At 42.2% G+C, this 27480-nt stretch overlaps 2 protein-coding genes across 3 annotated transcripts in view; one reads left to right on the top strand and one right to left on the bottom strand.

Annotated features, from left to right (window-relative positions):
• fbn2b (fibrillin 2b) overlaps nt 1-2098 on the top strand; it is a 65266-nt gene extending 63168 nt beyond the window's left edge. Inside the window, exons 64-65 of the mRNA XM_040128610.1 lie at nt 62-215; nt 342-2098. Of these exons, the coding sequence (XP_039984544.1) occupies nt 62-215; nt 342-719 (532 nt within the window). The 3' untranslated portion in view covers nt 720-2098. The remainder of the gene's footprint in view (nt 1-61; nt 216-341) is intronic.
• Nucleotides 2099-3341: 1243 nt separating this feature from the next.
• Nucleotides 3342-18226, bottom strand: LOC120790770 (cortexin-1-like). Of its 2 annotated transcripts, XM_040128611.1 has the most exons (3): nt 18136-18226; nt 9902-9961; nt 3342-6100 (listed from the first exon to the last, which is right to left on the bottom strand). In XM_040128611.1, exon 3 carries the CDS (start codon nt 4896-4898, stop codon nt 4518-4520), a length of 381 nt encoding a protein of 126 aa, XP_039984545.1. In that variant the 5' UTR covers nt 4899-6100; nt 9902-9961; nt 18136-18226; the 3' UTR covers nt 3342-4517. The 2 variants fall into 2 exon arrangements, with proteins under 2 accessions (XP_039984545.1, XP_039984546.1); XM_040128612.1 differs by lacking the exon at nt 9902-9961.
• Between the last annotated feature and the right edge of the window lie 9254 nt (nt 18227-27480).

Genomic DNA, 27480 nt, shown 5'->3' with positions numbered 1-27480 from the left:
GACACAGAATTCACTCCCAATATTCACTGATGTCTCTTACTCTATGTTTGTCTCCATCCAGTCACTGTATAACAGGCTCAGGTTTCCCAGGCCAGTTTGTGGAGGGTGAGGAGGATGACAGTCTGTCTCCTGAGGCCTGCTACGAGTGTAAGATCAACGGAGGAGGAAAGAGTGGCCGACACAGGCGCAACACTGATGAAAATGAGCTAAACCAGGTACATGTGTTAACAAACTGCCTCTTCTACTTGTTATAGTTCCTTTCAGTTTCAGGGTCAGGACTGGTTCACTTTTGATTTGCTAAACAATTCAAAGTCACCCATCTGTCCTTGTCCTCACTATAGGAGCCGGTAGTGAGCATGGCCAGTATGGACACCCAGGCCTCCATCCCCATGAACCTCTCTCGGGCCTCGGTGCTCAACAAGGAGCCTCTACTAGAGCTTCTGCCTGCCCTGCAGCCCCTGGAGCACCATGTACGATACGTCATCACCCACGGCAACGCTAATGAACACTTCCGCCTGCTGGAACGCCGTGACGGAAAGAGCGTGCTCCGGCTCGGCAAGAGGCCGCCTCCACCAGGATCCTACCGGCTGGAGATCGCTAGCCTGCCGCTGTTTGGGCCACGAAGACTACACCAGCTGGAGGAGCAGCATGACAGTGACTACCTACAAGGAGAAATAGGGGACGCCCTTCGCATCAAGCTCCACATCCACCTGCACTGAGCTCAGAGCGTGCTCCTAATCCTACCCTGGACTGATACCTAAAGCCTTTGAGTTTTAACCTGCCCTTTTATCAAATAACTCCTCCTCCTATCTCCCCCCTGCCGAACCATCCCTACCAGCAGGAGGTTATCAAGGGCTATGAAAGACTGAGTCAATCAGCCCAACTCTACCACCACTTTGTTACTGTTCATGTTATTGTATGTTCATGTTTTGTGTGTTTGGTTTTTTTTTTTTTTTTTTTTTTTCTTACCCTGACTACATTTCCTCTTGCGCCCCTCCACTCCTACCTAGCACTCATTCTCCACTGAGAGATCAGGTGGAGGAGATGGCAGAGAGGTGTCTTTGTGCTTGGACCACAGCGCAGACAAAATAGCAGACAGGTGGCCCACAATTCCATGAAGCGCTTTTGTAGACAAGAAAACAAGAAATGACGCAAACAGAAATTAAGTGCTGAGAGTGGCCAAAACTATCTTTATGCAACATGTATGGTGGTATTTAAATCACTGTGCAGGAGCTAAAGTGGTGTCAAAGATCAGGGGTCAGGTGCTGTCATGGTGGTCCAAGGACTCTCTCACCTCTCTGCGATCTTGCTAAAAAAAAAAAATCACAACACTGGGGAACAAGGTTTGTCACGTATGCCCCTCTCAGTATTGTAGTGTGTCATTTAATGTATTTGTGCTGTTTGAAAAATGTTAACACGAAGGACTGCAACATTTACACAGCATTTCAGGTTCTTGAGTCCATAGCGGTCTGTTTTATAGCTGGATGCCAACCAATTTTTCAGATGAGAAAACGGCAAGCTGTGTTCAGTTCTCTAATGTGACTGACTTTTGTCCTGCCTGCGGGCAGCGGCAAGCAGAGATCAGCGTGTTTGCGTGTGTGTGCTGTCATGTTTGGTTACCTTAGTACTTCTCACCGAGTATGGACACGATGCTGTGATGCTGACTTCAAAACAAAAGAGGGTGCTAGTGACCCTCAGTATCCATCATGAGCAGGGAATACACCAGTTAGTAGCTTGTAGGCTTGAAAGAAGATAGATCAGGTCACATTTGTATTTATCCTTTAAGGGATTAAGACGTCAGGTGCACTGATTCTGGCCCTGATAGCCAGCGTTTTCATTAAGTCTTAAGAACAGAGCTGTAGCCAACAGCTGGTGTTGGGAGGCTGAACCTGACAATGAGCTGACTTTATCTGACTTCTCTGACTTTACAGTGAGCTCGATGTCTGAGGTCTGAGTTTGCAACACAACGAGACACACATTTGAACACAGTAACAGTCTCAAAGGTACATGACATGTTAACATTACCTAAGCTGTAATTAAAGGTAGTGCTTTACAGTGTAAGGACACGCACAGGTGAACATGAAACCTCACAAAAAAAACAAACAAAATATCTGTCAGGTCATCTTTCATATCTCATGATTTATTTTTTCTCTCAAAGAGAAAAAAAGGTGCTAGAATATACCATCTCTTACGCTGTACAAAGAAAGTTCAGTCTTGAATCTGAATTGCAAAAGTGACATGTTTTTTGCTAGGTTTTATTGTTGTTTTTGTCTGTCTTTTGTACTGTCTCGGTGCTGAAAAACCAATATTATCAAACTTGCTTCTTGAAAATTAAATTGTATATTTTTAAGTGAAATGTAGATTTTTTTTTTTATGTCAAGGCTACAAAAACGAATACTCACAGTAAACCCAAGACTGAAGGCCTTTAGTGCTGTTGACTTTGCTTTGTTGAGAAAAAAAAAAAAGAAGCAAAACCATAATAAGCAAATGCAGCATCCTATTTGTCGATCACTGACTGAACTGTTTGAAACCACTGTCACCAGTCAAATCAAGACAGAAAGGAATCAAAACACAGATGTCAGACTTGAAGATAATTAACATTCCCATCGTCTATTATCATACAAGCTTACACTGTCTGTACAATTCCATAAGGATCAATGCAAACAAAACCATCTCTAGCTAGGACCTATGGTGCTAAACAATAATCTTTTTGTCTTAACAGTCAAAGTTGATGCACTGTCCCACAGCCTAGGCAATGTTTATAACACATAACCATTTTTCTAACCTGGGAACCTTTGTATACTTTGTATCTTTATTGTCAGTTTGTAATATTTCTTTTATTCGCCACTATGTTTAAAAAAAGGCAGTGTGTCGCGTGTGCTTACTGTATCTCAGCTTCGGTGTCAAACTTGAAACAACACTGTCAGCATCATTTGCTTTATAACTCAAAAAACAAGGATCCTTAAGCTTCAGCAGTTCAAATGTTGAGCACAAGCCTGACACCTGTTTATAACAAAGTCTAACTGAAAGCTGAAATGACAATCATCCAGTCACACCACATCTACTAGTTGAGGATCAATAAATCAATCAGCCATTTGGAATATCTTTTAATAGCCTGAATGATCATATTTGTACACGACAAAAACCAAAGATTTTAACACCAAATGGCAGTCTGTAAAATTAGAGTGATTCATATCATATTGTAAACTTTTTTCCAGTGACATAAATGGCAATAAAGTATTGTGGGTTATATTTTTAAAGTCTTGTGTGCCTGAGTTTTTCCTTTCCCTCAGTGTTCGTGGGTAACAAATGTGACACATGACGACAAGTACGTAGGAATCATTTTATTTAATTTCCAACATGAACAATGTGGAACCTCCACACAGTCCAGCTATCGGTGGAAATTAGAGAAGAGTAATTGAGGAAGAAAATCTTTTTTATTTTCACTGATTCAGCGCAGTGTATCAAAAACAAAGCAGATAGTCAGAAAAATATATGATTACAAAACACAAAAAAAAGCAAAGCTACCTGCTTTGCTTCTTTCTAAGACGTGGCTGCATGACTACCTCAAAAACCCACAGTCTAAGATTGATAGAGTAAGAGGAAAAGGACAGAAAGATAGCAAAAAGGAGACTCCCAAACTTGAGTCAAGAATAGAAAAATAAAGCTTTTTTTTGCCTAAAGGTTGCTGTTTGATTCATCACCACACTTGGCAGGCTTACTAAAGCAAAGGACACAACCAAGAACAAAAATTTTACTTGCAGTAATAAGAGATTATATAGTTTCAATATGGCTTCTCAGTTATAGACACAGTAACACACGAAACATACACGGACGAGATTTCATGGCGATATAAACTACCTGCTTGGGCCTTAAAAAGCATCTGGGACTGCAGTGCTGCTCGAGGATCAGTGTCCGAAATCAAAACAAGTGAGGATTTGTGCTACTTGATCAGCACTGAACACATGGATGCTTTGTAATGGACCTTGGTTCATTAAAGGGGCATCTGCATTAAGTGTAAACTCCTTCATTCAGGTTTTGCCTGTGTTCTGCGTGTTACGAGTTCTCATTAAAAACGTAGCTTTGAAAAAAACTGTCGTGATCTGACAAGCGGTGGAATTTGCAAAACCTAGCCCTAAAGTGATGCTGTGAGGTGGTGGCATGTTAGGCTAGTACATTAGGTCAGGTTAAGGCAGCTGTGCAGCTCGTTATTTCTGTTTTTCTTCATGGTCAAACATGTTGGTTTGGGTGAGTGTTTGGCTTGCATGGTGTGCCTCTTGGTGAACCAGACTTGTTATGGTTAAATAGGGAGCCTCATATTTACACTAGTACGCAGACTGCAGTACAGTGATATAAACTAGGCATAGGCCAACATCAGGTAAACCTCCCTTCTAGAGTGCATTCACAATACTATGCATTTCTACTGTCCACCTTCACTTCTAAATTAGACAATGCTGTAAAAGATGCTGTCTGTGTACAATGAAATATTCCCTTTTCTACACAGTTGAGACATCACCCTACACAAGAGCATAATCAAACTGACCCCTCTCCAGCCCCTCCTTGTGGTCAGTCCAGGATGATGCAGGCATGCGGCTGTAGGGGTCCAGCAGGATCCTGAAGCACCTGACCAGCAGGAAGACCAGGAATAGCATGAGGAGGCCTACAAAGGCCAAGGCAGTGCGCTGCTCAGCGTCCACCCCAACCAGGGCCAGAGGGGGGTTGCTGCTGCCACCGCCAGGACTCCCCGGGAGGGAGGAGCTAGCCGGGGACAGCAGCAACTCATAGTCAAGTGTGGGCACATCATTCATCCTCCACGGGGCCCGAAGGCAGGGCTTACAGACTGACTGGATGGTTGCTGTGTTTGGAGGAGGTGTGGAGAAGGAAGGGAAGGTGTTCATGAGGGGCGGCACAGAGAATGAGGCCAAACTGGAGACTGGGAGTTTGATTATGAGGCTAAATAAAAAGGCACTCTACAAGTTTTATTTTGCAGACCCTGTTTATTGGGTGTAGTAGTTAGGTAGCCTAAGTTAGCTGGTAGTTAACAAGTAAGAAGACTGCAGCGCAATCTCTAGTTCAGAGAGTTTAATGTATTTGTCAAAAATATGTGTATTTTGATCTCAGCAGGACTTGCACACGTTTCACTCTGGTGGCCAGTTTATTTCATCAAATCTAGGTCAAAGTGACATGACCCAAACAGTCCCGGCTTTCATCTGCTCTAACAATGCAACAGACACACATGCATACACACACACACACACACACACACACACACACACACCACTTTACAATTAATATCAACTACTTGGCCAACCCTCAGGCAGTAAAATTTATCAGCGCCACTCTGCCACAACAACTCTCATTCTCACCCTCAATCAGAGCAGACAGGATGTGACACTGTCTCCTGCTAACGCAAACATGTGTCTGATCACAGTCAAGGTCAGTGGGAGTTAATGGTGTGCAGATGGACTTCTAACACCCAATTGGGTATAGCTGTGTAAGTGTGGGTGTCTGGGTGTTGTGTCACTGAACTGAGAACCAGACACAAGGGTTACAATCACAAGACTATTTAAAGCACCTGCAGAGGCCAGCAACACCACGTGTTTGTTTGTGCGCGCACATGTGCGGGTATTTGTGTGTGGCTAATTAGAGCAGGAGGTTAGTGGATCAATGGCCCGGAATATAAAACAGTGCATCCCCTTTGCTGATGTTGCCTGCTAAATGCAAAGTTTTTCCTTCAGCCCAACTAGTTGGAGCGTGATAAGTGGGTCAGAGCTGTCAGGTGTTGAAATAAGTTTCTTTCGCTGTTTCCCTTTGGGATGATTTCTTTAAAAACTGCTTCCCTTGACAAGTAGAGAAACAACAAGCGGTAGGAAATGAATTACAAGGTTCTAAGAAGGTGAGTTTGCGTTTTTTAAGTTCGTCAGTCATAAATGAAAACTGGCTTCATCCAGTTCGATCTTCAGTCTACTGAATGCGGAATCTGTTTACGCAGCTCTTCCGACTGTTTTCGTGACATGACAAAGGGACGTTAACAGCCTTCTTGTTGTCAGATGTTCCTGGTTAAGCCGAAGAATAACTGCAGCTCCTTCTAAATCACCACCTGCAAGCATAAGAGCCACCTGGTTAGAAAAGTATTGAGATAACTGTCCAAAAATCTCACTAATAAGGCTCTAATGAGGACATTTAATTTGCACAACATCGGTACACAGTCAAATCCCTCAAAATAAAACTAAAGGCATTGCACAATTTTTCCATTAGGACTGATTGTTTCTAATGTGGACCATAATGAGAAGATTAAGTAATTCCTTCCTCATTTCATCATATGATGTGATTATTATGACCCTCTACTCAATAAGTAATAGTGACAGTGACATTAGCTATCTGTGGGGAGAACACAGCACCAGCATCCTCTGTAATGACACTCAATTAGTAAGCTGATTATGGTGTAATTACGGCCACATTAGCAATAATGAATGCATGATTATAAACACTGATGCCGCATTACATCACCCTCGTTTGTCAGTGCACTGTTACAGTGGGCCATTTCTTCACTTGTTGACCCCCGTCATTCATTTGTTCACATGATGGAGGGGACGACAAAGTGTCGTGGAGCCTCATCAATAATCCAAAATCACATCTCCTGTGGCGGGCCAGGTTTCGAATCATGGAGGAAACGCGATATGCAAACCATTTTTACCTGCTAGCCTGTCTGAATAGAGTGGTGACTGGGCTATTTGCTTAGACAAATGTGATACAGAGAGATATGGAGAGCACTGGGTGTGTGTGTCTGGAGAGATGGTAAGGAGACACAAAGGTGAGAGGATGCAGAGGGAGAGAGAGGGAGAAAGAGAGATGGGTGGAAGAGGCATTAATAGTAAGTGCTTTTAAATTTTAACTTAATGTATTAAGGAGGGACAATGAGAAGGGATTCAGAGATTAAGGTAGACTTGAATTTATAATAAATTAGTTACAGTCTTTATGAAGAGAGAGCATTATAGGACAACAAGAGATAAAAAGAAAGACAGACGAGTGAGTCAATTTATCTAGATAAAAGTAGGGAAGGTAGGATGGACAGAATACAGAGGAAGATGAAAAGTAAATTATGAAGAGTGACAGAGGAGGTAAGGATGGATGAATAGAGCAGACGTTCCTGTTGTGAACGGGCAGCAGTACAGAGGAGAGAGGAGAGGTTTGCTGGCACAAAGTGGACTGACTCTCCTCTGCATGACCATGGCAAAACGCCTTTTCTATACACTCTCTGATTCTCTCTCTGCCTCTCTGTTGCCTTCAGTTCAAAGGTCTTCTATCCCCTGCTTCATCAGCCCCCTTCTCCGGGGTGCGTGGTGCACCAGACTCAGGCTGGCAGCCGGATGACATACCCGGGAGGTGGCGCTCACGCTGTGAATGAATGTGCACTTCTGTGTGTGTACAAACAGACCTGCTGTGTGCGCATGTGTTTGTACGTGTGCATGTGTGTGTGCAAGCAATTCCAACTTGTCACTGCCTCTGAGTGATGTGAGTTGCAAAACGCAAAAATTGGTCAGAAAACCTTACTAGGCGTAATGTTGCTCATCAGTTACTCTATAACTCCTCCTTTATGGTCTTGTGCCAGTGGATTTAAGAATGACTTCATATTTTCTAGGCTGTGATGAGGCTTGTTTAAGATAAGCCAGGCCTTTGTAAAACTGATTGACAATGGAAATGTCAGCGTGCAGCTCAGTGCTTGGGCTTCAGGATGAGGCAATACAAGTGAGAGCCATGATACCCAGGAGGTAGAGCCATGTATCATCGCAAATTGCACTTTTCAAAAAAAAAAAAAAATTACTTTTAAGGAATGTATGTATTTTTCTAAACAACATTTTATTTTCATTTAACAAAATATGCAACTCAGTGCATTGCTGTTTTTTGTAGCTTACTAATACAAGCAGCTGTACAAAACCTTTGCTTAAATAAACTGCAGTTGAGGACCCTGGTGTAAACAGGCTTATTTTGTTAACTAGTCTCCTGGTCAGGTTGAAGTTGAAACTGTGCAGGAACAGGCTTTTTTCAAAGTAGGCATTTTGACCTGTTACAGTAAGAAAACTGAGTGATGATGCACAATAGTAATTTTTGCATCTATAAAATGGGACACAGCAGAAAGTCATACATGCCATGTACACTAATTTTTTTTGCTCCACTGTGGGAATTGTTATGGGTACTATACTGTATAGTGCAAAAATTGCACACTAAGAAGAGAGGAGAGGGTAAATATAGGGCACTTCATAGTAAATAAGAGCTTATTTCAGATACAAACCTGGTATAGACCTTTTTCACATCAGAAATTTTGACCCATCATAGCCGGAAAAGCACAGTTGAATGGCTCAGTTCTATCAGTTGTCCCAAAAAAAGCAATGACAGTGAGCGAGAATGCACAATAGCAGGGCCTTGGAGCTAGCTCACCCAAATGGAACGCAATTATTTAAAATGTTATCAATTAGAGCTGTGCTTTCGTTTCTATGACAGGTCAAAATGTCTGCTGTGAAGTCACCAGACTTAGTTATTTAGTTTGTAGGTAAGTCAGATTCATTAATTATTCTTCAACCACTAATAACGATAAAGTAAAACTTCTACCACCCCTACAGGTGCAACAAAACTAATAGCAGGGTAAGAGAACTGCGAGTCAACCAGGGTTCGTACATGGCCACATATCCCTCATCCCTATATGTGAATATACCTGTGTCGGTGAACTCGATGCCAACTTTCAGTATCGGTTTTGGTACTCGCACACACACACACACACACACACACACACACACACACACACACACACACACACACACACACACACACACACACACACACACACACACACACACACACATGCATTTTAATCTGTACTCAAAAAGTACTTCAAACTCTACCCACAACAGATGGTCACTGCACAGGGAAAACTCTATTGTAACATGTAGACACAAAAGGATGCAGACAGACCAGTCTGATCTGGCTGAGAGACTGTCAACGGCCCACTCACTCTCTCTCTAACTCACACACACACACACACACACACACACACACACACACACACACACACACACACACACACACACACACACACACACACACACACACGCATGCACAGAGGCATTAACACATACAGTAAATATCCACACACACACACACACACACACACACACACACACACACACACATACAGACTTGAAACACAAGTGGGAGCAAAATGAAACAGAAAAAAGAACATTGCTGACAAAACCCACACACTGGGATCATTTCCATTTTGCATGTGGGATGAGCAGCTAAAAGGTACAAACATAACCTCCTCATCTTATCCTATCCAACCTGCAATTATTTAGTGGCAGCATTTTTCCATTATCTCCCACTTACTCATCAGTGAGAAAGAGAAAGAGGATAAATAGACCAAGGGAGGCAGGGAATGGACTTAAGGGAGAGAGAGAGAAAACAATTGTTCTCTGTGAAATAGTGAAATTTATGGTCTTAATAACAGGTATGCTATTAGTACTACTTACAGTATATCGATTTATCTAAGCAATGAACTGGAGTCATTCATAGCTATGAGTGTAAAATATATTGTACACAGAATGATTGATTCTATGGAAAAGATATTGTATTTCCCACATTTGCAACAAGCCTTTGTAGAGTCAGTGGTCAGATAGTTCATGACATGATCTACCAGGGTGTGAGTAGGTGTGCGTGTATGTGCTCGAATAAGTCATTGGGAGGTAGAGGGAGGACAGACAGAGATTACTCAGCTTATTTTCCTCCTCGTTAAGTCTCACTCCCAACATCACCCTCCATCAGTCTCACACACTCACACACACAGCTGCACACACACACACACACACACACACTCTGTCATCCATCAGCCTCATCACGTTCAACTCACATTAGTTCTCGCCCAGTCCGTTTCTCCTCCAGAACACTTCCTCAAGCACCGACGAGACCCCTGAGATGAAGGGAAACGAAGCGGACACTTGTCAGTCTTCATCGAAAAACCCTTAAATAGACACCTCTCTCACACATGAACACACACACACACACACACACACACACACACACACACACACACACACACACACACACACACACACACACACACACACACACACACACATAATGAAGTTCACCACAATGTGTGTGCATCACAGCTCATTCACATTCAAAAACACACACACAATGGTATGGACACACACACACTGTAGGCATTATTAAGTTTAGTTAAGCTAAACACATACAAATTTGGTACACATACAGTGTATAGATAGAAAGACACACTGAAACACACAGCTCACACACATGGACACACACTCGGAACCACTTTCATCACTTCCTAACAGAGCCACTGGTCAAGCTAACGTTGACAGAACTCATCAGGGTACATGAAATGAAGAGAGCTGACAACAATTTAGTTACCTCTCAGGTGACCGGGGTATCACCTTTTCCCTCCTCCCGCTATCTTTGACATGCACCCACGCATACGCACACATACACCTACACACATATATGCTTACATCACACGTTATGATTTAGAAGCAATTTGTAAATTTCAAAAACCCAACGCAGATTTCAAAATATTCCCTAAAACATGTGACATTGTCTTGGGCCACTTGTTTTGATGGTTTTTTCCCCCTGTTCTCTCTCTGCCCCTCATGCACCCCCTGCCCACAATCACACAAATTCCTCACCTACACAAGGCTACGCATGATCTTTTCAGCAGGAGGACCACAGACTACCGCTGTCCTCCAACCAAGCCAAGCCTCCACAATGTTCAGTGAAGGGACATTCTTGATTTGTCATTATTTGTGGCCTGAGTGAAGCCACTTTCTAAAAATAATTAGACTTTAGAAAAAAAGGGAACGAGAGAAAAGAGCGAGAGAACAAGTGTGCAAGAGCAGAAGAAAGAGAGAGAGAGAGAGAGAGAGAGAGATGGTAAATGTTCCCAGTCTCAGTCACAGCCTGCTAGGAATTGAATTAACCCCTTTCCAATTTGCTGCTTATAAGGGTAAAGTGGACCTAAAGAAAAGACAAAGGGGGACTGCATGAGATGCACACGCTTGGGTGAGTATCCCCTCCACATCATTTTAAAAGCAATGGTGTTTACAAAACAAACATACAGCATTCATACAGGACACATAAGCTGCACACATACCCATTGTCAAATGGTGGGAGGCCCCTGTGAGATACCATACACTGATACCATCCATCATCAAGCCTTATTGATATGTTTGATTGTCTTTTTGTTGTGACTCCTGGCTGTTTGTCTGGATTCATTCATCACCGCTGGGAGTTGCCATCTGTGGCGTGTCTGTGACTAATGAGAACAACAAGGACCAGGTCACCTCCAATACAACAAACCTTCTCCAGATACCAACCTTACAGTATTTAACTTTAACACGTGTAGCTTAACCTGCAGTTCACAGATGCTCAGCTATCTTCTGAGGGAACTACACACACACACACACACACACATTTATATATATACACGCGTGCACATTCAAATCTACAGACCATAACATAGCCGCCTTACAGGTATTTTTAGCACCTGAGACAGACAAAGTATCTGTGGAGTTGTTTTTCTTCACACTTGGCAGGCAGCTCAGCTCACGAACAGCCAGCTCCTCAGATAGACCCCATCATAATTAGGCTGGCAGACAGGCAGTAGCTACAGTAATAGTGATAAAGTTGGGTAATTAAATATTCTGCTATTCCAACACAGCCAGCCTTTCGGCTCTGTACACACACTTTCTTATGTACAAAAAAAAGTGTGTATTTGTGTGTGAGAGACAGATAAAAAGACACATTGAGAGAGAGAGAGAGACAGAGAGCACCCTGTTCTTTTACTGAGCGTACATGCAAATGAGAAGGCAGTGCTGGGAGAGTGGAAAGCACTCTAGACTGCTGACCTTCTAAAACGAAAAGGTACAGTGACACAACAGAGAAGGCAGTACATTTTATATTGATACATTCTTCAAGCACCTTTCCATCATCATAAACATAGTTACTTTCCCACTGCCTACTCCTCATCAGGTTGAAGTATGGATCTCACTGTCAGGCATTCCTAAAGAGAAAAAGTGACCCACTGCTGTAAGCAGGTGTTCACATCAGCTCATACAGAGACTTATATTGCAGTGAACCAGGAGAGATGAACAAGGGATGGAGATATAGAGGGAAAGACAAATGGAGTTGTACGCAGATGAAGGAGCAAAGGGAAAAAACAAGCCCTTTGTGATTCTCAACAGCAGTTATACAGCTGAGCAATTCCATCTTCCAAGTTGCCTGCAATCTATCACTTTATAACCAGCCCAGATTAACATGCATTCTATTTTCTTTATCAGCATATTTAGGGTTTTTCAAGGTCACTCCAGCATCAATATTCAAAGTATTAAAAATTCTAGATCAGTATTCATTTTGTACAAGACAAGCTTTCAGTTTTACCTAAATACAACGAGGCCTGATTTAGATACAGCTGAAAGTCTCCCCTGACAGGGTCATCTGCTGCATGGCAGACAGCACGTTTCTCCAAAAAAGCAGGATCAGATCCAAAGACATCAGGGAAGGAGGGGGAGGGGGCTCCCTTCTATTTAGCTTCCAATCTTGTCTGTCCTCTCTCCTGGTTGTCTGTGTCACTCTGCCTGACAGCCTGAAGCACCGGTGCGGCTGGCTGCCACCGGGGAACGTTCAGAGGGAGTCAATCATGTAGCTGTGTGGAGAAACAGTGCTGGATGCTGGACATCCTGCTGCTGATCAAGATTATTCAAACTTGTAAATGCATTTGCCTAAATTGTCCAAAATCCTGGGATCCCAGCAGGATACAATATATGGTCACAGAAAACCAATTTGCTGGCATACAGAACACCCTCAGAGACACATGCATAGAAAGATGTACCGTCACAAACCCAACACGCATCCCGTGACTGGTCATATAGTCATAAGTGTGTACGTAGAGCATCCTGGTAGCCTAAGGAACAGACCACTGACTCATTATATAGTGAGTCCTAATTATGGTTGACAATATGTACTCCATAGCATCCTGTCCTTTGCTCCCACCTACATTGAGTTTCTCTCGAATAAGCCATTATACATTTCAATTAGCCATTTTATTCTCATTCATAACAACAATCGACAACAACATGTCTACATACGGATCAAACTTTTAGTGTTAACTATAGCAGGATTACAAATAGTGCAAGGGTGTGTGGATGCGCAAAGAAGGCTGGAATAAGTATTCTATTGTAATGTAATTAGTTACTTTATATAAATACTGTAGGTGGTGTATGGACAGCATATTCATGTAGACATATCTATGTATACTATACAGCCTGCTTAGTTTTATATTTGACAATGAGGGATAACACGTAAAACAAAACGGCTACACCAGGTTCAATAGTGGGCATTTCAAAATGTTGAAACAATTTGTGGTTTTATTTGAGAAAAGCACAAAAACTCCATATTTGAGACTTTATAATGTCACATCTAGAATCCACTGTGTCTGCTGCACCTTGTTCAATAAAACAGGCATTCCAAAGAAAATATTAAAAGCTATAAAATCACAATAAAAAAGAACAAATGCACACTCTCACAGAGCGAATCCATTTGTGATTTTTATTTCACCCAGTCATGACTCTTGAGGCTCTAAATGTCTTTTTTTCTGTTATGAAGCCCTTTGGGGCTGACTCACAGGCAACAGAGTCCTGAAACACATTTGTCGCTTCCAGCCATCTACCTCACTGATGCCGGGTTGCTGGCAGGCACCGAAAGAAACCACCTTCCTGTCCTGTTCACCACCTTAATCACCACCTCTGTCATATCTGATTATTCCATCAATCCCTCACAACACTCACCCCTGCTTCCCTTTTTGAAATTGTCTCCCCCAACCCTCCGACTTTCTCCAAAAACCCCCCTCCTGTCCCACCAGTCAGGGTGAATAAAAGTCAGCCCAGTCATATCCACCTACATCCTATATTTAATTCACAAATCACAGGCATGAAATATTCACACAATGATGAGGTTGAAGACAGACCAGTTCACAAGTGGTTCCAGGTTTCCAGTGAGTGGATTAAAGTGTGGATCAGTGAGTAAGATAGTAAGTCAGAATGTGTGAAAGAAAGAGAAGTTTTAAGTGATCAAATATTTTTATTTTGTATTAATTAAGACAAAAAGGCAGTTGAGAGGACAGACGGAGGGCTTAAGTGAGCATGGGACCAGCTGCCACGGCCAGTCAAACCCTATAGTTCACCTTGAAGGACCCCCTGCTGCTGTCGCAATGGCTAACGGCACAGCACAGCACTGGATAAAAACCCGGTGGCGAGGTGAGCGGGGGTCAGATGAAAGATGAGGTAAGAGATGAACGAGAATGGGCAGAAGGGAAGTCGAGACAGAGCGAGAGAAAGGATAGAAGCAGGGAGGAAAGGTGGAGAGCTGAATGGTCATCCCTATGATTTACGCCTGCATTCAGAGAGAGCAGAGGTCTGCGGCTACCCAGGGAACACAGACGGTTGGGTGGCATCAATCAGATACATCTGGAGGTAAGAGGAAGAGAAAAAATGAAATTAGGGAGGTGAGAGAAAGAAAAAGAGAGATGAGATTCGGGGGAATGGAAGTGGGAGGTGTATGAGGGGTAAGGCAATATGGAGATGTCAGCACTCTTAAAGTCAGAAGACAGCACTTTCCTTCCATCAGGCAGCCATTCTGTCAAGTCCACTGGGACAGAACAGAGCCTGTGCCAGCCAGTCAACCGGCCCGCGATGAAGGCCATATATATTACATGCCCTGCTCACACAACACTCGCTCAAAGCCAAGGTGGCAGGGCCTAGAGTCAGCATTTAAAAAGTCAGAAGCTTTGTTTTAGATGGTAAAAGGAAACGCCCTGAGACGTCAGAGCAACCATGAGCCAGGATGTTAAACAATGCTTATCAGTCAGCAATGCAAAAAAAAAGAAAATCCTTCTAACAGATGACTCACACCCATTATTGTGAAAATACAATACCAGGGTGCAATGTTCAGTAAATCCAGTCAACCTCTTAAGAAAAAAAAGGAGCTTTAAGTACTCAACAATGGCAAAGTGCTGATTCAAACAGTGAAGCTGAAATAACTTTGCTCAGCGGGGAGCTCCTGACTACTCTGATCCCCACTGAAATAGAAGGCACCAGTCGGACTCCTAAGCAAGGATTTAACATAGAAGAAAAGTCATCACAAAGACATGGACATATCACCTTGATGAGGTGAAGGCAGTCTGTTCAGCTGATTTGATTACTGCACTACAGTGGGGTACAGAGAGAGGGGAGCTGTAGAGGCCCTAAACCCTCGCAAACCAGAAAAGGCAAGGCCAACCACATCTAGGGCAGAAGAAAGGAGATCTCACACTTTACTTCTTGGTCCATCAGCAGATTTCATTCCAATAGGTGTACTGGCCTCATCTCTTTCCCTCTTCTAGTGTTTCCAAACGAGTTAATAGACTCGTGCTGGGAGCTTCTCTGGGGTCTTGGGGTCTATCTCTGAGCTGGGATTGAGCAGATAGACAATAAATCCTGCGTCCTGTATCAGTTACCAAAGGGCTATATAGATACATAGATTAAGGGGTTGATGAATATTTGACAAGCGATCTTGAACAGGAAATGAAAACCTCTACGTCTCGGAGGATCGCCTCACTCTTACTTATCAGGGCTGAAGACCCATGGTGACTCTGCTACGTCTCCTCGGAAGCTGTTCCACCTTCCTGCTGGTTTTCTGTTCATGTCAGCAGGAGGTGGCTCTTCACAGAATGCTTATGACCATATGTGCTATGTTGCCACATTATATACTGCCAAATTGAATCACGCTCAGTGTGACATCGATATTATTTCTGGGGCAATACAGTCAAGTACCACAAAATGTAGAGATGACTTCTTTTTCCATGGCTCCACATGAAAAAGCCATTTCAGAACTGAACCATATTACAGCGTGAAATTTCAATTATAGCTATCAGAGCGACGCTGCAAAGACAGTTTAGTGAGTGTACCTCCTGACTCACTTTAAACAATGCCTGAACAATGTAATACAGCAACCACCTTGGTGAGCAATAGAGAATATAAATGATGTAAGATATCGAACCTCATAACAGAGATTGGCAGTGACACAGCGAGACGGCTATGTGGTTGAGAACCTGATTCACTAATGTGCTCCATGTAATACTGTATATCCTGACAGGAGTGTGAGGACGGCTTTGTGGGTAAACTCACCTGGGTTTTCTATTTCCTTTCCATCTCTCCTTTCATTACAGGTCATTACATGATGACACTGACAACTTCCTGCCGATCCGCGTTACCACAGCGTGCTGTGTATTTATCAGAAGCGGTTAAATTGAGAGTGGTCAATAAAGCAAAGTAGTCACAGGCTATTGTATGTTCTCATTTTCATGACTATTGATTAAAAAAACCTTTACAAACATTTTCCTTTTTTGTTTCCCCGCACTATGAGCATGTTTTCCTGGAATGGAAATATTCTAGATGTTTTTTTGCCTGATTTTTTACACATCTCCCTAAAATTCTAAAATTCCAAAATAGGCCCAATATCTGGCTACTGTTTGTTAAAGTTTTTCATTCATCAGGCTAAAATAAAGCGTAAAAACCCATCACAAACCCTAATGAAGTCTGTCTGCTGCACTGACGATTAAATGCAAACTTATGAAAATGAGAACATACAATAGTTTGCAGCTACTTAACCTTATTGAAATTCCAACGCGTACTACATATACCCGGTCATGTGTTCCAATTACTTTTCATTTAAGCTGAGAGTCTTGAGCAGCTGTCCAATGTGGGTATCCCTTACTAAAAAAACTCACACTACTCATTACTGTTAACAAAACACAGTTAATTATTCAGCAGTTGTCACTGTAACGTGAAACAATATGGATGGAGGAGTCCAGGAAGTCTGTGGTGCATCCAACGCCTGGCAAAGATTTCAGAGCCCTGTGGCGGGTAAATGACAAGGTGCAGGATGGGCCAGAGCCCACACCTCCATGCAGGAAATGGATCAAATTACACAATAACTGATGGGAGTCGACCACAGATGGAGAGTAATGCACTGCCAACACAGCGCTTATAGAGTTTTTTCCTATCAGCATCAACTGAAAACTTCAAAGAGCAAATGGAATTCAAAAGACATTATGAGGAAAAATTAGATTTATACTCTGAGTGGCAGTTCTAAATTAAATTCACCTGCGTACCGCTAGCTGTTTAGAATGTATGCATCTGTGCTACCCGGATACACTATGGGGGTTCAGAGGGAAAAAATACATCCCGTCTCAGTATGATAGTTCGAATCCGCATTTCATGCTTGGGGCTAAAAGGAGAGAAGGAATTCTGTCTTGTCACACAGGTATTGCCATAGTAATTCTATGGCAATTGGCCCATGATGTGGTAACCCGGTGGTTTTGTGGTTTTAAATGAAGCAATGTAAGCAAAAAAAAAAAAAAATTAAAGACTCCCAGTAGCCATGTCAGGTAGTGTTATTCTCTGCTTCTGATCTAATATTGACAAAAAACAATACTAGATCAATAATTAGATTTGTCAGACGAGACATAAATCACCATAACATAGTTTATAATATTTATAATATTTCTGAGGAAAAAGCACAAGGGGAAATAAATACAGCTGATGTAGCAGTCACCTAGGTCAATAAATTTTGTGCAATTTGGTCTTGGCTTGGCAAAAATGCCAGGGTGTTCTTCTGGCATTTTTATTAGGACTTTTAAGTTTGCCTCATCAAGCCCCCATCTTTAGCATTTCTCCTGTTTATTTCCAAACCAACGGAGGCATTTACTGCTGCTTTTTGGCAGGAGGACTCTTGTGATCAGCTAATAGTGGTTTGGCAGACTAGACCGGGCTGCAAGAGAACGGGGCATCTGTGGCGAGAGGTCAACTTCGAAAGTTTGACACAAATAATACCGGAATTGACGGAGTTTGAAACTTACCAGTACGGTATCTTAAACGGCACTAACAGACATGCAAGTCATAGTGTGCGGTGTTTCACAGCGCACTCTTATAAACCCATGTCCGATACGGGTCTATCGAGCTTTAATTGTGCTGGACTCGAGAAGACATGCGTTGTAAGTATAAATATTGGCGTGAATATTCTACAAACCTCATCCCACATACGCTGGTCCTCGTGTCTGCGGTGTCCGAACAGCTGCAGCCTGAAACTTTGGGATGCGCTCAGCTCGCCTCCCTCTCCTCCTGCTCCTCGGCGGATGCTGCTGCTGCTCCTGCCCAGCGCCGCTTTGCTGGGAGGCACGACGGGACGCGGGCAGAGGCTCTCAAAGCTCCCCGCCCACTCCGGCCTCCCCGAAGGCACACAGCCAATCACAATGGTAGTCTCAACACAATAATAAATAATTCATACATAACGCAACTGCCCATAGTCATACAAACACCTGCACTTGACCGAATGTGTCCTGATGGGAAACAATAATGTCAAATTAGGCAGGGTATTCAACAAATATTTGTCTGTGACAGCACAATTAACTTCCATTAGGAATATTGCAGCCTGTGAATATTGCCTTGAACTCACTACTGTCTTCACAGACGCACCATTAGGTGCACCCCAGGGTACCATTAACTGACAAATAACTGACCTATTATATGATTTTGCACAAAAAGCACCCCATATATCTTGTGTGTTTATTTAAACTGTCTAAACCCAGACCAGACGTGGGTGAAATCCAAATGCAGCAGGCCTATAATACACCTGCAATGTGGGGAAAATGAAGGTGATTTATCTGTGCCTCTGTGAAAACTAATGAATGTCAATAACGAACCACCTTTTTATGTGTGATCCTGTTACACAAAGTGTTGCAAGAATAGCCCAACTCCACTCCACTCCACTTTTCTCTTCTTGTCCTCAACCATTTTGTTCTTGAAAACAGCTTGATCCATCACCTCCTCCTCCTCTACTGCTTCCCTCAAAGTCCTTCCGTTAAAGGGCCAATCCAAATAGCCCAGCGCACCTTAAAACTGTTGCTGTGTGTGCAGCTTATCGTGTTGAAAGCTTTTCTCAAACTCGAGTAAGAAAGAAAAAAAATCACAGGTTGGTTACATGTATTTTAGATGCAAAAGTTTGCTTTTAAAAAGGGCAAAAACATATGAAGTCAGTGCAAAGTCAAATGAGTCCCAGATTGTTTTAATTTCATGCTTGTGTATGAGCCATACTCACACCTCCATTTTGAACCCATCTGGGTGAGACAATAAAAGGAAAAAAGAACTCTTAAAAATCTCAAATCAAAAAGTAAAAAGTACCCCACCTCCTCTCAATCGTTTCACCCAACTAGTCCACTCCATTTGTTCATTCCTGTCCTCACGTCCTTCTTTCACGACTATGCCGCTGATTCCTTTCTTCCTCCATTTCTTAACCTACCCAACCCACCCAGCCTTGTCCGTCCTCCTCTTGCTCTTCCAGTCTGAGGTTTCCATGTGTGGGGGTGTGATTGCATCTGTGCAATCTGTGCCACCTGCTGCCATCCCTCCATCCCACTGCCATGTGGTACTGGTGCCAGTTGCCTAGCCTGTGTCCCCAGTAGAGCGGGTTCTGTGATCGAGGGTCGTGGCAGGTGGGAGATGGGAGCAAGAAACCAGTGGAAAAATGGGTCCTGCGTGGGGAAAGGCCTTAATTGGATTTATTACTATAGTTCTTTTGGTTCTCAGAGACTCACCTCCACGGTAGTTATGTAATTGGTGGGGGAATTGGCCAACCTGCTTCCCAGAGCTATTTTTGGTCAGGAATTTGGAAATATTTGATTAACACCTCTTCTCTTCTTACCTAAAAATAACCAAACCTACGCGCTTACTGTATGACATAATGTGATTTCCCCTGCTGTGGGTTAGCAGAAATTGTTGGAAGGGCAGAATCTGAAAGCTCTGTAATGTGTAATGTGTTCATATGGAAAGGATGGAAGCAAACCAACCCAAGCTGATGTTTAATGACTTTTTTAGGTATTCTCCAATATGCATTTCCTCTGTATTGTACACCAATGTCTGAGAAGATGCTAACAAAGTGCAGGACAGCATGTTATTAAACAATTTCAGATATCTCCTGCTGGTTCATCTCATGATGGTGGGAGTGTGTGGGCCTGTCACAGCTGAGTGTTCAAACCTTTGACAACCCCGCTGGACGTACATCTATTATCACTGTGCTAATTTTAATGAAAGCAATTTTCCCTTGCAACAAAATGGCAGCGTCACATTAGGGGCTGAAAATGTCCATGTATTTTAAAGTAGGTATGTGTGTTTTTTTTATGTGTAAGTACATTACAGATGTGGAGTGTGCCACTTTCACAGATGTGTCTGTTTCAATGTGTGTGTGTGTATGTGTGTGTCTAGGAGACTGTGGATGGAGCTAGAGAGCCAATATCTGGAATGTTGACTGGAATTTCTTGTTAACCTGAGTATGAGATATGTGTATACATTTTCTGTGCCTGTGTAATCCTTCTGCATGTGAGTAAAAGATTCATATTTTCTGTTGTGGCATCTGTGGTCGTGATTGTGTGTGTGTCTGGTTCTGTATGTGTGGGTGGAGGGGCAGGTGGCCATGACCAATCAATAAGCCTGATAATGAGATCTGAGGGGTGTCATTATGGTGGCCCCTCGGGCGTGCAACGCCTCCTCTTCCGTAAAGAGCATCATTGTCTGCTCTCCTCCAAGCGAACACGCACCTAATTAACCTTTTCAGCCAACACAACACCTACCAGATGCCATTTACTTTTCCCCAACATGTTCTGTTGTTTGCTGTATGATTAAGCAAACAAACCGTTTTTTCTGTCTTTGGAAGATATACTGTAATTTCTCAAACGGTCTAAAAAAGTTAATCTGTCTGATTCTGTGTAGTGTTTTAACAGTGGGTTGGTGGTTTTTCATAAGATTGAAGGTTTAGTTTCCTCAACTTTGTTTGGTATAAAATGTTAAAATGAAACATCTACCATAGTTTGCGATTCAATTTCACTGAAAATTACAGCAAGGGCAGGATCATTTACTTAGCAAATGCTTGAGTTTGGATTGTGAAAAGCCCCTTCTAACAGACTGTCTGTTACAGTTACCAAATAAAGTGATTTTTGTCAGTCTGACAGACAAACCTCATAGCAGTGTGTGGCATTATTTTAATTGACAGCAGTGGAAATGACTTTCTGAAAATATCCCACAATAATTAAAGCATTCTGATGCGCCATCTCATAAGAATAAATGTTATACAATCGATCAGTGTTTATATTTACATTAGAAACTCAACTCAATTACCCAACTCATTTTACAGTGAGCAAACTTGGCAGCTGAGTTCATAAATTTTTTTTGGGAGGGGGTGTTGGTCATGTCAAGCGTGACAATTTTTCTCCTCTTCCCTGATGCCTGCTGTCCCTCATGGCAGTAATCCCTCCCATGCTGAACACCAGCACATGGATTAATCACAATTATACGCAGAAAAATCCAGTGGCCGCTGTTTTCAAAGTGAAAGTGGGAAAGTGAACAGGGCGTGTGAAAGTCATTAAACCCTCTGGGAATCAGAGCTGTTTTGTGGCCAGTGACCTTCAGAGCCATGTCAGTTCCCCTGTGGTGTGTTAGGATGTGTGAGTGTGTGTGTGTGTGTGTGTGTGTGTGTGTGTGTGTGTGTGTGTGTGTGTGTGTGTGTGTGTGTGTGTGTGTGTCTTTGCCATTTACTGTAGGCGTTTGGCCGATTGAGTAGTACAGAGGAACCATGCTAAACTGAGCTTAGAGAGACTGTCCTGTAACCAGAAGGACACAAGTTTGGTCGCCTAAAGGAATCACTGTGGGTGCGTCAGCAGCCATGTGTATTGCTAAAGTGCTCTCGAGCAAGATATTTAGTGGCTTTATTCTCTTGCATCATGAGCTGTTGAATAAGTCAACTAAATGCCCAAATACAAATGAAATTAAGCAAAGTTGTTTACTGGCTGATAAGCAGGCTGGATCAGCACATTTCTCCCAGCATGCATGGGCACGTCTTCTAAACAAGCAAAGGATTAGATGTATAATCACACATAGCTATCAACGCAGAATTTAAAACATAATTTACAGAAATTATGTGATTTACAGAATATTTTCATTTCCTGGTCTCATTTGGATCACTAATGTAACATTGTAAATGTTTGATGTTTCAACCAACAAGGATCAGCAGTTGGAGAAATTACTTTTTGAATGTGTGTGTGTATCCGTGTTTGTCTTTGTGTGTCCTCTGCTGTCGGGGCTGCTGAGAGCAGAGGCTACGTTCCCCCGATGATTTCATTCAGCCTGCAGTGGAGGTGATCGGTGAAAAGGGTTCAATCACTCCACCTCAACTGTGGTTATGGAACAACATTTATCATACAGTTTCACAACTTCACCCTGGATTGTCCTAGTGACATCCGTGTACCCCCCCCCTTTCTTCTGAGATCCATACTTCACGGTCCATTTGGTATTCTATTTTTGTTTAATTACTCTAAAGTGTCTGGCCAGGTAGCTCCAAGGTCTCAGTGAGCTGTGTGCGTGTGTGTGTGTGTGTGTGTGTGTGTGTGTGTGTGTGTGTGTGTGTGTGTGTGTGTGTGTGTGTGGTCCGCTGGAGGGCAACGCTCTGACTCGTAATAACTAAGCAACCAAGATGTAAACTCAAGAGTTTGATTCTACAGTTATAGAAGGAGATGTGGCACATAAACACACCATAGCTATGATGTGATGTAATACAGTGCTTGTGTTTATGTGTGTATGAATTTTTTTTTTAAGCCTAACAACTGTAGATCAATACATCAAGGCTGTCCATCACTCCCCATTCACTCATGATGGCATGATGGGAACATGAGTTTCTGATGAGAGCTCAACCCCTGACCTTGGTAAGCGCATTCTGAAGATTTTTTTTTTTCTGCCCTGAGGGAGAATGTGGCATGGTTAAATGCATGGTCTTAGTTATTCATAGGACCTTTAATTATGCATAGCTGTTCAACAGTAGTAAACAATCCCTGTGTAGAGTGAAATAACAAGTTCCCGGTCAAAATCTTTTTATTCTTTACTCCAAAACTTAAAGCAAAATGACAGATGACCATTTGATATCATCTTTGGAAATTACGTGTAAGCTGTAAAGGTCTGATTACGTTGAAGAAGTAGACAGTGATTGGAGGAGTTTGTCAGTGCAGGCTGCCAAAATCATTTTGTACTTCTACTCACGGTGTAATTTTCCTTCTTGGAGAACAAGAGGGAGAGGGGGGGGTTGAATTAAATTAAAATGAGGGGACACTTGGTTCAGATAACAGAGTCTGATGGAGCCGGTTGACTGATGATGCACCGTTTCAAATTTTCTCCAAACGATTAGCATCGCCAGAGGATTAATTCTGGCTACACCTAAATTGATTGATAATTTCTTTAAATTAATGAAACAAATAATAAATATATTAATAAAAAATGAGGGATAAGCCTTGCCAGAAAGGCAAGCAACCATGCTGCTGCAATGCATCACTTTCAAATTTGTTATTTGCATTTTTTACAAGATATACCAGTCCATGGTATTGCACAAACACACACACACATACTCAGGACTCTTTTCAACACTCCCTGTATATTCTCATGGGGATTAACTCAGTCCATTGGAGTCGATGTGGCCTGTTTAACCGTTCACTTCTCCACTTCGGAGCCAATAAGTCAATACAATCTCTCTACCTGTGATTAAATAGAAAAGGTCAGGGATCAAGCTCCTCTGATCCATGAGACAGCTTTAAATATTGAATCTCAAATACCATGTAGAGTTGCTCCCATGCCAATGAAGATATCAGGTTTTGATCAGCTGAGTGACTGGCTCATTGAGTTGTTGAGCCCTTCTGCCAATCAATCGATGGATCCCCGCCGGCACTGGGGTGGCATGCTGGATTCCCCAGCCACAGAGAAAGCAACGACCCAGGGAATTACATGTACAGGTCTGCTCGGCATCGCATCTCGGTCAGTACTGCTCTGCAGCCAGCCTGCATGAAACTTGTCCACACATCACACTGACATCACATCTTCGCCTGAAAAAGCAATTACTGGACTGCTTGTGACGACAGCTTACTAATAAAAATGGAAATTTCCATGTAATTATGACTATTTTCACCAATTAAGTAATGGTGGAGTGGAGAGCATGAATAATGACAAAATAATTTATTAATGGATTTTGGTCCCATGGTAATTATAGAATTTCTAAATTAATAGATTCCCGAGTCTTTCATATCATTATTGAATTAATAATCGTATTTTAGAAATATTTTTAAATTTTATTTTATTTTCAGACTGTTTCAAAGTACTTTCCAATTGTCTACCTCTGTGTGTGCAGTGTGACTCATCTGTGCTTGTGATTCATGTAAGGAGGGAACTCTACCATTCATAAAGGATGAGGAAACCCTATACTTAGCACTGAAAGGTATGGTTGGCACCCAGTGGTATTTAGTTCCAATATTATGTCTTCGAGTGATTTACAGCAGGCTTTGAATTATTCCACCCACTTTCAGTAACTCAAAATTGAGCGTAGACAGAATTTTACAGTGCCAGCCTAATCTGTATTCAGGAAGATGTTTTACCAATATATGGTTAATACACATAGAGATGATATCTGAACCAAGACAGGCACAGTGCGCCAGTGGTGGACCATGCTATCTTCAGTTTGAATTTTGGATCTTTTCTTCTGCAGTTAGAGTTTGGATGTTCTTTTTATGTTTTCATTTGCTCTGTTTTCCTGCCACACTCTACAGACATGCAGCTCAGGTGACTTTTAGATGCTAACTGGTGTGTATATGTTTTTCCATCAATGTTTTAGTGTTTTAACAGACCTGCAGCCTGTCAGAGATGTATCCTGCCTTTCACCCAATGCAGTGGTTCCCAAATGTTTTGACTAGTGACCCACCTAGAATTAAGGTGTGTCGTCAAAAGTTTCATCAGTTCACAGGTTGTGAGAAGTTGAACTGAAGCGCTAAATGGTGATTCTTCATTTCCAGATAGTTTTGTTTAGAGGTCCAAAGAAGTAAAATTATCATAATTTTTCATCCCAAAATGTCAAAATATTCATGAACGAAAAAACATTCTAATCTTCACAAATGTAGTATTAATTGCAGGGAAACTGTATCAGATTTCAATTTAAATTAAACTTGACCTATTTATTCTTACAATTGTTTGTTGAGTCATAACATCTTTTAGTGCTTATGCTGTTGGAGAATTGCAGGGCTGCAAGAAAAAGTTTCAGGTAGGAGGTTCAGAGTGGAAGCTCTTCAAATCTTTTGCAGCTTACTCCACATTAGCTGCAGTGTGAAGTCGCCAAGGATTCTAATGGGGCTATATGTAATATTTTTTTAGTTTAAAACATTCAAAAATTAACTAAAATTATGAACAGAATGTGAACAGATAACAGTTATGTCAACGACGTCTATGTATTGTGTTGCAGCGATGTGCATTGAAGATAGCATGCTAACCAGCTATTCCCAGCCTGTCCCGTCTCATCCATTGCTGTCCGCCATCTTTACAGATCCAGTGTGAAGTAGAAGAACCATAGCAATGCGCAGGCACAAAGGGTGCACCAATGAACAGAGTAGGGACCAAACACCCCTGGGGGGGACTGTGCATTTCACCCCAACTTCCTGGTAATATGCTGCCCCCTGTTTGTTTGAAGTATGAATTTGACAGTTGGCCAAATCTTACACATAGCCCATTTTAAAAAACAAGCAAAAACTACTATGTAAAAGAAATGATCTTTTCTTAGACAGAAAGATAATAACTGTTTTGTTTGTCGATTAGATTGAACAGAAACATTTTGGTGGATCCTGAAGTTCAGTGGAGTTTAATTCCACCAAAGGGCAAATGGTGCATGTTACCTGGGGAATGCTGTGAATGAGAGGTGGTTATTCAGAGATTTATGGGTCATGGGTAAAATCTGAATATTGCCTTTGGGAGCACACCTGAACTGTGAGAAGTGTAGCAAGTACACAGGAACCTTTCTGCTGAGTCTAAGAGGCATACAAAGACCAGACGTGCTGGCGCCTAAAGGGGACTCATTAAAAATTCAAAATTGCTTCTGCTCTCTTCATCAGTCACCAGAAATGTAAGGTAGAGGAGTTGGGGGGCTTTGATATTTTTGTCAGGGAATTTAATTTCCTCCCTTTACATATTTTATCAAAAGCCCTCTCCCCCACTTCCTTTACCCTCCCCCTTTCTACCTTCCTCTCCTCCTTTCCTGGTGTCTTCTGCCCACTATCCATCACACAATCTGACTTTAATATGCTTTACAGAGGAATTTAAGCCATTTATCACACTGTGGTGAGGCCCAGGACACTGCCATGCTGCACATTTCATAGGCCAGTAAGCCTCAGCAGTAGCATGGCCCAACTGTAGAGCTGCTAATGGCTCTATTTATTCCACCATGCAGGCCTGGTTCAATCCATCGCTCCAGACTTGACTACCCTGACTCTGTGTCACACCTTTTATAGAGCCATGAGCTCCTCCTTAGTAAACATCTCTCTAGTCAGGTGATTGGCCTTTTGTGAGGATGGATGGATGGGTAATTGGATTCAGTGACAGAAGAAAAATGATGCATGTGAGGTGTGATGGAGAGTGGGAAAAAGAAGGAGCAAGCAAGACGGAGAAGGAAAAGGAGGCGGAAGAAAATAAAATTGGTGTAGTCCCTAGCCCTTTCATGCATAGTGGTCACCATACTGGACAGCTATGTATTCAAAAGGCAATTTCTTGAATATGCATTGGTTAAGGAGGTGTAGCTGTATATCACTTACTAGGGTGGATAGACCTTAGGCAGCTACATAGTGGCAAGCAAGTCTACATGCAGCTAAAACCCTTGACATCCAAGATGGCTGAGTGGATGTATCGGTATGCCAAGCACCACACTAATATCTGCCCAGTCCTTTTATAGAAGAAGAATCCTACAGGTAAAAAAAATATGGTGATATCAAGTAACATCTCATTCTCAAATATTGATTTTGTGCAACCAGAAAATTACAATTAATCATGTGTCCACTAAAGTGGACATCATGCATTACCGATTGTAATTCAGCTACAAATCCCATTGTACTAAATCTTAATTGAAGTGGAAATACTTTGTCTACAGTGATATTTTCTCAGTAAATCAGTTCATATTTGTTATTGTAATGTCATTTGCAGTGTGTTTACAACAAAAACAATATTTTGTGTCAATTAGGGTTTATTGTGTGACTAGCATTTGGTCATCATATTATGTTTGCCCTGAAGTTAGGACTGGCCTAGAAACTGCTGGCCGCAGCTCACTGAAAACAAAGAATGCAAACAAATGATGTTGCATGCACACGAAAAACCAAAGAGATCTGCATGCAGTGTTTTGTTGCTTTGTGCCCCAGGTGCTTTGCCAGTTTTCATGGTAGACAGAACTGGGGAACTGATGTACAATTCAAGAAGGCTGAAAAAGAAAGTAGATTGCTGATTTTTATTTGAGTAGAACTTTTGGAGACTCAGGGATATC

Source organism: Xiphias gladius, chromosome 6, assembly GCF_016859285.1.
Source record: "Xiphias gladius isolate SHS-SW01 ecotype Sanya breed wild chromosome 6, ASM1685928v1, whole genome shotgun sequence".
Lineage (NCBI taxonomy): Eukaryota > Metazoa > Chordata > Actinopteri > Istiophoriformes > Xiphiidae > Xiphias > Xiphias gladius.
Note: the sequence above shows the minus strand (reverse complement) of the source record. Positions and strands in the feature narration are given on the sequence as shown.

Bases quoted from the DNA above. Each gene is read 5' to 3' on its own strand.
- LOC120790770 (XM_040128611.1), bottom strand. From the start codon at position 4,898: ATGAACACCTTCCCTTCCTTCTCCACACCTCCTCCAAACACAGCAACC.